General features: G+C 45.9%; 1 protein-coding gene across 1 annotated transcript; it reads left to right on the top strand.

Annotated features, from left to right (window-relative positions):
• Nucleotides 1-1,336: 1,336 nt before the first annotated feature.
• Mefv (MEFV innate immuity regulator, pyrin) lies at nt 1,337-11,017 on the top strand. The gene is made up of 10 exons (XM_048331714.1): nt 1,337-1,644; nt 2,532-3,341; nt 5,436-5,779; nt 6,187-6,282; nt 7,378-7,608; nt 7,997-8,019; nt 9,198-9,313; nt 9,503-9,535; nt 9,861-9,893; nt 10,344-11,017. The coding sequence occupies exons 1-10, from the start codon at nt 1,368-1,370 to the stop codon at nt 10,895-10,897; spliced, it is 2,517 nt and encodes an 838-aa protein (XP_048187671.1). The 5' UTR covers nt 1,337-1,367; the 3' UTR covers nt 10,898-11,017.
• Nucleotides 11,018-12,230: the final 1,213 nt, after the last annotated feature.

Genomic DNA, 12,230 nt, shown 5'->3' on the forward strand with positions numbered 1-12,230 from the left:
AGAAGAAAATAGAAATTGTAGAAACTGGACAACTAAAATAAATTCAGAGGAAGTGGCATTGTAGCACAAAGTTAGAGCCCTAGCCTTGAGCCAAAGAGCTCAGGGACAGTGCTCAGGCTCTGAGTTCAAGCCCCAAAGCCCCAACAAAAAGGGAACTCAGAGTCTCTGGAACTGACTGGAGAAAGGTTGTCATTGGAACCGTGGTGGAAATTTGATTGTGGACTGATTAGTTTACTGTAGAAATGTTACTTTTCTAGGCTTTGACAAATATGATTTAAACAATTTTGTTGTATCCTTATTATTAGTATTTAGGGATTCTGGCATATTTGGAGTAATAAATGATTCTATTTTTAATTTCCTTAGTTGAGAAAAATAAGGGAAGAAAAAATACTGTAAAAATAGAAGCATTTGGCGAATCTAGGTAAAAGGCATGTTAGTGTGGTTTGTACATATACTCTCTATTTCCTGTAACTGAAAGTTTTAAAAGCAAAGGGCTGAGGATAAACAACAAAAAACCAGGACATGCACACATGCAGAAGCAGTTGGGGGAAGGAGAAGCTGGCTTTCTGTGTGACCTGTGTCAGCTCTGTAGCCACCTCCAGGGTCCAACCTGGGCTGGGTTCTGGGGAACATATGTCTTTTTACTCAAGTATCTCCAGCATTCTGCTAAGTACTTAGAACATGTGTTCAGAAAATATGCTCCCAGAAACAAGGGCCTTGTCAGCTCTTGGGAAGAACAGCTGAGAATGGGGATCCTGGGGTACCATGACTCAAGGTGTTTGTGCTGCTGGTGAGGCACACATGGGCTGGAACAGCACTAACAAGGGTGATGCCAAGGCTGGTCCCCTGGCATTCACCTGCTTCTTCCACCTACTTTCTTGAGCAGACCTAGGCAAAGCTTATGAGGCTGCTTTTGCTCTCTGTCCCGCCTCTTGCTACAGGCCCTGGAGGGTCCATGAGTCCCAAGAATTAAAGAGAAAGCAGTTGATGAGAGAAGGTAGCCTTCAGCACGGTACACACTTCCTCCTCCAGATCTGGGTCTGGACTCCAATTCCATAGCCTCCTTACAGACTTGCTTACTTCCCTCTACCAGAGCTGGGTTTTGTTTTGTTTTTTGGGGGGTGATGCAACTGGCAGGGCACAGCCTTCAGAGAATGCTCTGAATTTGCAGAGAGGACAAGCAATCCTGAAGTCTGAATACGCACTCACGGTTAGTCTCAGTTCCCACCCAAAACGCAGCGTATTTCCTGTGCTTTTTCCATTATTTCACAAGCTCAATTTTTCAGTTCACTCTCAGGCTCCAGGTCTGACTTTTTGTATTCTGTCAGAAGACAGACAACTGGCACCAGCCCTTTTTGGCCCTCGTTATGGCCAAAACACTTAGTGACCACCTTCTGAACACCTTGGAAGAGCTGGTGCCCTATGACTTTGAGAAGTTCAAGTTCAAGCTGCAAAACACCAACCTGGAAAAGGATCACTCCCGGATACCCCGAGGCCATCTCCAGATGGCCAGGCCAGTGAGGTTAGCCACCCTGTTGATCTCCCACTATGGGGAGGAGTACGCTGTGCGGCTGACGCTACAGATCCTGCGGGGCATCAACCAGCGTTCCCTGGCACAGGAGCTCCACAAGGTCACCAGCCAGGGTAAGTAATGCTGAGGGCCCTTTCTAGCTGCTAGCAAACAGACAAGGAGTGCTCAGACCAGGGCTGTCTGGCTGGAGGGGTGAAGGCCCTGTCTTCCACATCTGAGCAGCTGTTGCTCTTTTTGCCTGTGTAGCCAGGCTTCTTCTAAAAGCTTTAAAAATAAAGACTGAGGGGCTGGGGAGATGGCCTAGTGGCAAGAGTGCCTGCCTCATATACATGAGGCCCTGGGTTCAATTCCCCAGCACCACATATACAGAAAATGGCCAGAAGTGGCGCTGTGGCTCAAGTGGCAGAGTGCTAGCCTTGAGCAAAATGAAGCCAGGGACAGTGCTCAGGCCCTGAGTCCAAGCCCCAGGACTGGCAAAAAAATAAAATATAAATAAATAAATAAAGACTGAGTTTCTGACTGTGAGCCAGAATCAGGAGAGGCAGGGGCTGAAGCACCTGCTCCTAGACAATACTTCAATCCATTTGTAATAAACACTCAAGGAAACACAGGTATTGAGCTTGCAGAAAGGGCCTGCAAAGCAACCACAAGAACATTGTTGCACTTGAAAATTCCTCTTTGACATCCTCTAAATGATATTTAACAGTTTTCTTTCTTCCATACCCTAAACCACTGTGAGTGTGGGACAGTTTCATGTCTTTTTTTTTTTTTTTTTTGCCAGTCCTGGGGCTTGAACTCAGGGCCTGAGCACTGTCCCTAGCTTCATTTTGCTCAAGGCTAGCACTCTACCACTTGAGCCACAGCACCACTTCCGGCTTTTTGTGTTTATGTGGTACTGAGGAATCGAACCCAGAGCTTCATGCATGCTAGGCAAGCCCTCTACTGCTAGGCCACATTCCAGGCCCCCAGTTTCATGTCTTTTACCTGGTTGTCTTTTCAGAATATTTGATACCAGAAAGTAGCACTGACACACCAACAGGGTCCTCTTCTCGGGAGAACAAGTCCAAGAGCCTGAAAGAACCAGATGGCCTTGAAGGTGATGGGCAGCATCGACAAAGTGGTGACGCGGCATCCAGCCTACAGTCCATCCAGCCTGAGGTGGGGAGAGCAACTCAGAAAAAGTGTCAGAGCAAACGGAAGGACCCAAAGGTCTCTGAGGATTCACAGAGCAAGCTATGGGGCAGGGGCCCAGTGCCAATCTCGAAGAGAAGCCCAGTCCCCTCTCAGCTGGCAGGAGACAAAGAGAGAAGGGAGTGTGGCCAGCTCCGCAGGAATGCCAGCTCTGCAGGAAGGCTCCAGGGGCTCTGCAATGGGGCCTTGGGGAGGAAAGAATCCAAAAAATCTGAGTTGTACTTACCTTCAGGAAAGAAGCGACCCAAAAGTCTTGAAATTTCCATTTCATCAGGAGAGGGAGTACACCCAAACCGAGAAATGCTTCTGACTCAGGAGGAAACTCAACAAGAGAGAAATGCACATTCAGACTCAGCAGCCGCCCCCAAGGGGGCAGTCAGTATGAATGGAGAGGCTCCTCACACTCAACAGGGCTCCAGGAATCCAGATTATCCCATGGTCCTAGAGGAGACAGCATTCAAGAACACACTTTCCAATGCACTGTCAGCTGGAGAGAAGAAATGCACAGCATCCTGGGACGAAAATGGAACTGGGGGACCAGATAGCCCTGGTCCGCTGGTAAAGATGACCCACGGTGTATGTCACAAGTCCTCAAATCCAGAAGCGCCTTCACCTTCAGGTGAGAAAGGAGCCCCGAATCTGGAAGTCCTAGCATGCTTAGCAATAATGGCCTGTACAGGTGTACTGTATTTCTACCACTGCCACACCTGTGTGCCTCCTAGGGTCCCTTTGCAAACTAGATGTAGGCCACAGACCCAGGGAAAAAATACTTACATGCACATATTCACAAAATGCTGAATCATATTTTGATTTGTTCCTGGACTCACAGGAAGTCCTTCTTCAGAATTTACAGGCTTCATAGGCTCCACGTTGAGAATATAGAAAATATTAGGTAAAAATATCCTCTTCTCGCCATTACCTTAACCATGGGGCTGAAACTGCTATTTGCCTTTGGGGGGTGGGGGGAGTTAGAGGGAGAAATTCTTATCAAAATCCTAGATCTTTCTTCTTTTATTTTTATTCTTTGGTTGGACATGGGGCTTGAACTCAGGGCCTAGGCACTAGCCCTGAGGTTTTTCATTCAAGGCTAGTACGTAACACTTGGAGCCACAGTGCCCCTAATGGTTTTCTGGTGATTAACTGGAGATGAGTCACCTGGCCTTTCCTGCTGAGCTGGCTTTGAACCATTATCTTCAGATCTCAGACTCCTGAGTAGCTAAGATTACAGGTATGAGCCACCAGCGCCCTGCTCTAGGTCACTCTTTGTTTTTTGCCAGTCCTGGGGCTTGAACTCAGGGCCTGAGCACTGTCCCTGGCTTCTTTTTGCTCAAGGCTAGCACTCTGCCACTTGAGCCACAGTTCCACTTCTGGCTTTTTCTGTCTATGTGGTGCTGAGGAATCGAACCCAGGGCTTCATGTATATGAGGGGAGCACTTTACCACTAGGCCATATCCCCAGCCCCTCTAGGTCATTCTTATTGATGAATTAGTCATTATGATTATGGGGATTTTGTTACAATGAAAGAACGAAAACCAAATTAAATATACAATACAATCATTGGTTCCTCTTTCACAAGAAAGTCATGCATGCGGTCCAGGACAGATGTCAGGACTCTTAGACTCCTGCTGTTTGTTCTGAAACTCATGGCCTCAGATGGTGATGCCCTTATTCCAGGCAACAGAACAAGACAAAGGAATTGCATCATTTAGGGAAGGCTTCTAGAAGTCTCTAGAAGCTGCTTAGGATGCCTTATTTAGATCTCCTCCACTACAATGTGATAGAAAAACAAGTTCCAGTTGTAAAAGAAACTGATACTCTAAGTTTGGGGGACAAGGTAGGGAAACAACCATTTAAGCATGCAATTAATTCTATGACAAGGGAAGAAGTATGAATGTTTTGGGGGGAAGGTCCACTAGCAAACTCGTTTCAAATGTGACATGGCTTCCTAGGACAGTAAGGGGAGGAAGGAGGAAAGAGTAATGGATTTGGTGTGTTTCTGTGTGTGTCTCCTGAATTATTTCTGTGTGTGTCTCCTGAATTATTCCTGGAGCTACCCAATTGCTTCTGGGCCCCTGAGGCCTCCCTTAGGCCACAATGAGCCAGCCCCCCACCCCCGGCAGGCCTTTATGAAGCCACTGTTGACAACTTTCACAACTTCTTTGTGAAATACATCTACTCTTATAAGGTCCTTTTTTTTTGCCTTATGTTAATGCTTCTTGAATTTGGATGTGAGCAGTTATCCATTTGCTCCCTCATTCCACATCCACTCCACAAATGCTTGCTGTGTACTCTCCCCGGTACTCTGTGAGGGGCTAGGGATAGGTCTACCAGTGAGGCACACAGCAGCCATCCTCAGGAGTTCCCACTTGAGTCACAGGCAGCCTGGGGTGGCAAAGCAAACACTCTTAACATGTCTTACTCACTTATATGTCCTACACAGGTCTGCATTTGTGCAGGAAAAGGGAATAGTGTATACAGCAAAGGTCTAAATGCAAAAAAAAAAAAAAACAACAATAAAAAACACCAAAAACCAAAACACTCAAGTCACAGTCCTGGTCCTTAGCTCTCAGTGCCAGTGACCTCTCTACTGCTTCACTTGGACAGAAGTCAGGAAAGGATAGGCAAGGAAGTAGACAGACTAGATCTGAGAACACTTGTTTTCTTGTTCCAGAAGTTCTTGTACACATCTTGTACACATCTGCTATCTCCCCAGGGAGGCCACAGGAGGAGCCCACAGGTTACCTCTGCCACAACCAAGATGAAGACCTGCATGGTGACATGTGTGTACTCAGCTCCTGCAGCTTCCCCAAGGTTCCTGAGGATCTCAAGGCCACAGGAAGTCATTCATCCAGCTTCCCTCAGTGCCAGGCCTCACTCACAAAGAAGGGCTCTGGAGAACTGAGCCCCCAGCCCCTACCACACTGCCAGCACCACAAGCAGGTACAGCTGCTTTTCTGTGAAGATCACAGGGAGGCCATTTGTCTCATCTGCAGGCTGAGTCAGGAGCACAGAGGCCACTGGGTGCGCCCCATTCAGGAAGCTGCCTCAGAATACAGGGTAAGTGTCCCCTCCCTGGGGCTCTTCTCTGACACATGCCAACCTCACTGTTTCATTTCCTCAATCACTCTGGGATGTGGGTGCACTGCTCAGGATTCCTGGGCTGTAAATAGCCATATACAATACCAATCAAGCCATCAAAGACAGAATTAACCAGCTTACATTGCTCAGAAGTCTAGAGGTGCTAGTTTCAGATGGCTGGATCCAGAGGATTATAGGAACAGTCTGCTTGGTTCTGCTTCCCTTAGTGTTATGCACACTTTTCTTCTTTCTTGAGCATTCTTCCTCATGCTCTTGACTATGGCACCCTCTATTTTGTTCCTCGAAGCAGCTTTTCTCCCTTTAAAGTTAATACCAGCTAAGGAGGGCAAGAATTGAATGTGTCTGAAGCAGTGCTTTTTCTCCAGGAGCAAATTCAGAAGCAGCTAAAGCATCTGAAAGAACTGAGGCAATCTGGGGAGGAGCAAAGACTGCAAGGGGATAAGAAGAATGGAAACCTCCTGGTAAGGCATCCTGTTCTATCACACCAGCAGGAGGGATGGGACTGGAAGCAAGCAGGGGTCCCTGAGATTCTGCACGGTGCATCTGTAGGGCCCTTTCCTCTTTAGAGAAAGGAAAGATTGTTTGAGGGCAATATCACCTCTCTGAAGAAGATTCCTGGTGGCTGTGAGAAAGAAAACAAGAGAAGAGCCAATAATTGACTTCCGTTCAATAATAATGAAAGCCAAGTTCACCTACATTCAAATGCACAGAGGTTAAAAAGTTAATATAAAATCGTTAGACAAAAAAAAAAAGAATTGCTCCTGAGATATTTTGAGATAAGGTCTCAATATGGAGTCAGATTGGCCTCAACCTCACCAGCTTCAGCCTCTTGCGTGTAAGGATCATAGGCATGTACCCAACTATAGGCACTTTACCCCCAACATTTTGGGGGTAAAAGGCTTCCGTTGATAGCCATAGCCTTGTCCATTTAAGTGCCCAAGGCACATACTAACTTCACATTGGCCTTCAAGACAGGGAGATGACCACCCCAGTGTTTCAGTTTCCTATGGCCCTCATACACAGGAACTTATTTTCTCACCATTCTGAGGGCCAGAAGTCTAAAAGAGTGTTTGTTGGCAGAACTGACACTCAGAGAAGGATTTCTTAAGGCTCCTCCCTCAGCCTGTGGACAGTCATCTATGTCTTCTGACATGATGTTCTCTATGCTTCTGTGTTCAAAGTCCTCATTTTATAAGGACACCAGGCAGATGTTGGAGTAGGTGAAATTCTTAATGAAGTACATTTTCAGGAACCCGATCTCCAAATAAGATCACATTCTGAGATGCAGTAGGCTTCAAACAAGAATTTTCTAGGGGAAATTATTGAACCTCCAATACATAGTTGAATATTATTTCCAGGAGCTACCCCATTACCCTTAGACTGTCACATTCCTACATAATACTGCTCCCATTTTGGGAGTTCAGGCCTTTAAAAGGCTGAGGAAAAAAAAATCTGCCTCTTCTCTCCTCTAAGAGATGGGAGTTCTGAGGTCTGCATACACACATCCTTACCCCATATCCCAGACTGCTACATCTGCCTGTCTTCTGTTCCCCCAGAAACAAACTGAAACCCAGAAACAGAAAGTCCGGTGCCATCTGGAGAAGCTGTCATGCTTTCTGGAGCAACAGGAGCAACTCTTTGTGGCCTGGCTAGACAAGCTGCACCAAACCATTAGCAGGGCCTGGGAGACCTATGACACCCGGATGTCCCAGGACATTCACAGCATTGATGAGCTGATTAGAGAACTAGAGGCCAGAAAAGACCAATCAGAATGGGAGCTCATGCAGGTGAGTGCTTTTAGACTGGTCCTTCACCTGCCCACTGTGCCTAGTGGGAATGAATTAGGCTCCCGTCACCACTATTAGCTCTGCCAAAGACAGGGAGCTAGGCTCTTGAGGCCAAAGGTAGCACCTGGTAACTCACAATGCCTATTGGTCCCAGACCCCTTTGATAGTCTTGTCGAGAAGATATCAATAAGCAGGGTTAGAGTGAAGTTGCACTGTGGGCTCTGGCAGGGCCACTGCCTGGGTGACTGGAATTACAAAACAGAGAATGGGTGCTCCCATTACTCACACCTCAGAACTGGGAGTCCTAGTAAGAGCCCAGCAGGGGAGGCCGGGAGACAGCACAGAGCATCTGGGACACTGGTAAAGAAGAACTTCTTTTCTCTCCTAGGACATTGGAGTTACCTTGCAGAGGTATGCAGACATCCCATGGTGTCCCCATGTATGTTTTGCAAGAAGCATTTGGTCAGAACTCCTCCTATTTCCTACAGCTTTCTGAAACCTTCCTGGATTTGTGTGGGGAGAATGAGAGCCTGGGCAAGAGGGAAATCATGGGGTAGAAGACTGGGAAGAATGAATTTAGGCCAGTCCTATTGAACTCAGCTGGTGGCTTCACATAGATTGTATTCATTCACCTTGTGAAAACAGCCCTGCTGAGCTGTCTGTAGCCTCAAACAAGGAAGCACCAAGGGTCTCTACATAGCATCTGGAGCTGGACTAAGTCCAGCAGACAAGGGAAGAGATGGGATGGGGAGGGAAAAGACTGTACCACAAACATCTGGTTTTCCAGCCACAGCCATACCCAAGTTAAAACCAAACTCTGAGGGTAGGGCCCAGGCATACGGCTGGGCATTTTCTTAGCAGCAGTCTACTGTTTTTTGGAAATGTAAGATTTATTGCTTAGATGGTTTGATACAGAAGAGCTGTCTTCTTCGCATTCTGTATTTGGAAAACCTATACAACTGAACACAAAGAACAAAAAATACTAGAATCAAACTTGTGACTCACTCACTGTTCATGTGACTTAAGCCATTTTTAAAGGAAATAAAAAGTTTAGAGAAGTATAGTTAATTTGACATAGAGAACTCTGGTATATAGTATCAATATCATAAACTGGGTGCTGGTGACTCACGCCTGCAATCCTAGCTACTCAGGAGGCTGAAATCTGAGGACTGCAGTTCAAAGCCAGCCTGGCCAGGAAAATTCATGAGACTCTTCCTTCAATTAACCACCAGAAAACCAGAAGTGATGCTGTGGCTCAGAGTAGCAGAGCACTAGCTATGAGCAAAAGAGCTCAGGAACAGTGTCTGGGCACTGATTTCAAACCCCATAACCAACAATAAAGAAAAACATATACATCAATTTCATTTAAAAGCATATACATGAATTAAAAACATATACATCAATTTCATTTAAACTCACTTTGGTTTTGATATCAATGATTCTTAAAGCTCTCCAGTAGAACTCATAAGGACTCACAACTCAGGCTTGGCTGTATGTAGCCAGTGGAGACTGTACCTAGCTTCTAACTCACAGGGACTAAGACCACTCCCTCATTCTAGCCCTCTTTGGCAACAGTCTCTTGTCTCTAGGGCGAGGAAGATGACAATCCCTGAGCCATGGACCACACCTGAAGACATGAAAGAAAAGATCCACTTGCTCCACAAGAAATCAGAGTTTGTGTGGAAGAGCATCCAATGCTTCTCTGGTAGGTGGACATGGGGTAAGGTGGGAGGAGCTTGCTCAATTACTACCCAAGAGCTATGTATCCCAGAATACCTGTTTCCCTTCTCCATCTCCCAAGACCTTTATGACCCTGTAGCTTCCCCTGGATCTGTTCCTATCAAGGGGATCTAACTCAACTTCTCTGTATTCTATTCCCCTCTTCCCCACTTAGAAGCAATACGTTCTGAAATGGAAACATTCAATGGTGAGTATGGTGGTACAGTGTGATTGTGCAGGGGTTATTGGGACAGTCCCTACAATGTTGATTTGGGGGCACTGTTGAGAAGAAAAAAACATCTGGACCTAAGACAGGCCCCTTGGCACTGCATTCCCTTTGTAACCGCCTTGTTAGCTGAGTTAACTCACTAGAACAGAGTGTCCAGGATAGGTGTGGGTGCTTGGGAGGCCTGTACCCTAACATAGGGTGAAGGATCCAAAGCAGAACCCTTGCCTTCCCTGGTGATAGGGACAGTCTAACTCAGGCCTTCTGAATGGTAATGCTCATCATCTTTTTCTTTCATTCTCTGTAGTTCCAGAATTGACTGATGCTCAGGCACATGCTGGTAAGTGCTCAGATCAAGACAAATAGCGTTAGCATGGTGGGACAATGTGTGTCACCCACCACAACCTACAAGAGCAGCTGTGTCTCTGTCTCCTGGTGGGAGAATCTTGGGTGAATATTGTCCACAAAATCCTCAAGAGAGGGACTGGGAATATGGCCTAGTGATAGAGTGCTTGCCTCATGTACATCAAGCCCTGGGTCCAATTCCTTAGCACCTCATATAAAGAAAAAAAAATCCAGTAGTGATGCTGTGGCTCAAGTGGTAGAGTAGTAGCCTTGGGGAAAGAGAAGCCAGGAACAGTGCTCAGGCCCTGAGTCCAAGCCCCAGGACTGACAAATATATATATATATGTATAATATATAATATAAATATAAATATATATAATATATAATACAATATAATATATATTATAATATATCTTCAAGACAGGTATTCTAATTCTTTTGGCAGCTAGTATCTTCCTGGATCCAGCCACTGCTCACCCTAACCTCATCTTCTCTGATAATATGAAGAGTGTGAGACTTGGGAACAAGTGGGACCGGCTGCCTGATAGCCCAGAGAGATTTGACAGCTGCATCATCACTCTGGGCTCTCCTAGCTTCTTCTCTGGCCGCCATTACTGGGAGGTAGAGGTTGGAAACAAGACAGCGTGGGTCTTGGGAGTGTGCAGAACATCCACAAACAGGAAGGGGAGCATGACTCTATCACCAGAGAATGGCTACTGGGTGGTGATGATGATGAAGCGAAATGAATACCAAGCATCCACCATTCCTCCAACCCGACTGCACATAAGAGAGCCCCCCAAGAGGGTTGGCATCTTCCTAGACTACCCAGCTAGAGACATTTCTTTTTATAATGTGACAGCCAGATCCCACATCTATACTTTCACTGGTTTCTCTTCCTCTTGGCCCCTTCAACCTATCTTCAGCCCTGGGACACATGACGGAGGGAAGAACATGGGTCCTCTGACCATCTGCCCAGTGGGTCACCAAAGGCCTCACTGAATGCTCAGTATTGCACCTTTGTGTTTGTATTCAAAAGTCACTAACTGCATACCTACTAGGTTCAATCTGTGCACCAGTGGCTTACAACTGTAATCTTAGCTACTTAGCTGAGAACTGAAGGTTGTGGTTCAAAGCCACATTTCAACACCAAATATGTGAGATTCTTATCTCCAATTAACCAGGAAAAGTTGGGAGTGGAACTGTGGCTCAAGTAGCAGAACACCACCATTGAGTGCAAAAAGCTAAGGGATCACTCCCTGGCCCTGAGCTCAAGCCCAGTACCAACACGCACAAGCGCGTGCACACACACACACACACACACACACACCTAGGTTAGAGCTGCTATAAGAGATGTAATAAAATAATTTTAATGCCCAGGGAACTTACAGAACCATAGCAGAGATATGTATGTATGCAAGTGTTAGTCATCAAGGGTGGTGATGACATATGTTGATGATTCACAGAGGATTTCAGAAGGAAGTACATGGTACAGGACTGTATGATTTAGCATGTATGGTTAGTATTTTCAGATGCTTCTGAGGCATAAGACTGCTGCTGACATTTTCCTTCTCCACGGCCAGAGATGTACCCCTCATTATCTATCTTCCCCTGTCTTGAGGATTCTGGAAACCTACAGAAAAGACAAGCGGACTGGATTGTTACAAAAGTATTACATAGGGCTGAGACTATGGCCTAGTGGCAAGAGTGCTTGCCTCGTATACATGATGCCCTGGGTTTGATTCCTCAGCACCACATATATAGAAAAAGCCAGAAGTGGAGCTGTGGCTCAAGTGGTAGAGTGCTAGCCTTGAGCAAAAAGAAGCCAGGGACAGTGCTCAGGCCCTGAGTTCAAGCCCCAGGACTGGCCAAAAAAACAAAACAAAAAAAAAAGTATTACATGGCTGGATTAATATGACCCAAAAGACTATTGAATGGACCTCCTAAATAAATAAAGTAGAAAATTAGATCACAACTGCATTTGTCACTCCACTGATCAGTGCAGTATTATGTTTCCCTAATAAATACCATGAAAAAGATGGGAATAATCGTGGAAAAACACTACTTATTCTAAATGTTAGATTATTTTGTCTTGCTTTGTATCAGAAATTTGTGAACTTGTGTAATATTGGGTATTCTAGCTTACATGTTCTACCTATTTCATCCCCACTTAAAGAGATAGAGGGCTGGGAATATGACCTAGTGGCAATAGTGCTTGCCTCATATACATGAAACCCTGGGTTCAATACTTCAGCACCACATATATACAAAAAGGCCAGAAGTGGCGCTGTGGCTCAAGTGGCAGAGTGCTAGCCTTCAGTAAAAAGAAGCCAGG

The sequence above is a fragment of the Perognathus longimembris genome, chromosome 23 (genome assembly GCF_023159225.1).
Source record: "Perognathus longimembris pacificus isolate PPM17 chromosome 23, ASM2315922v1, whole genome shotgun sequence".
NCBI lineage: Eukaryota > Metazoa > Chordata > Mammalia > Rodentia > Heteromyidae > Perognathus > Perognathus longimembris.

Coding starts and splice junctions, on each gene's coding strand:
- Mefv (XM_048331714.1), top strand. CDS start 1,368: ATGGCCAAAACACTTAGTGACCACCTTCTGAACACCTTGGAAGAGCTG. Junction 7,609..7,996: donor CAGAATGGGAGCTCATGCAG/GTGAGTGCTTTT, acceptor TTTCTCTCCTAG/GACATTGGAGTTACCTTGCA. Junction 8,020..9,197: donor ATTGGAGTTACCTTGCAGAG/GTATGCAGACAT, acceptor TCTTGTCTCTAG/GGCGAGGAAGATGACAATCC.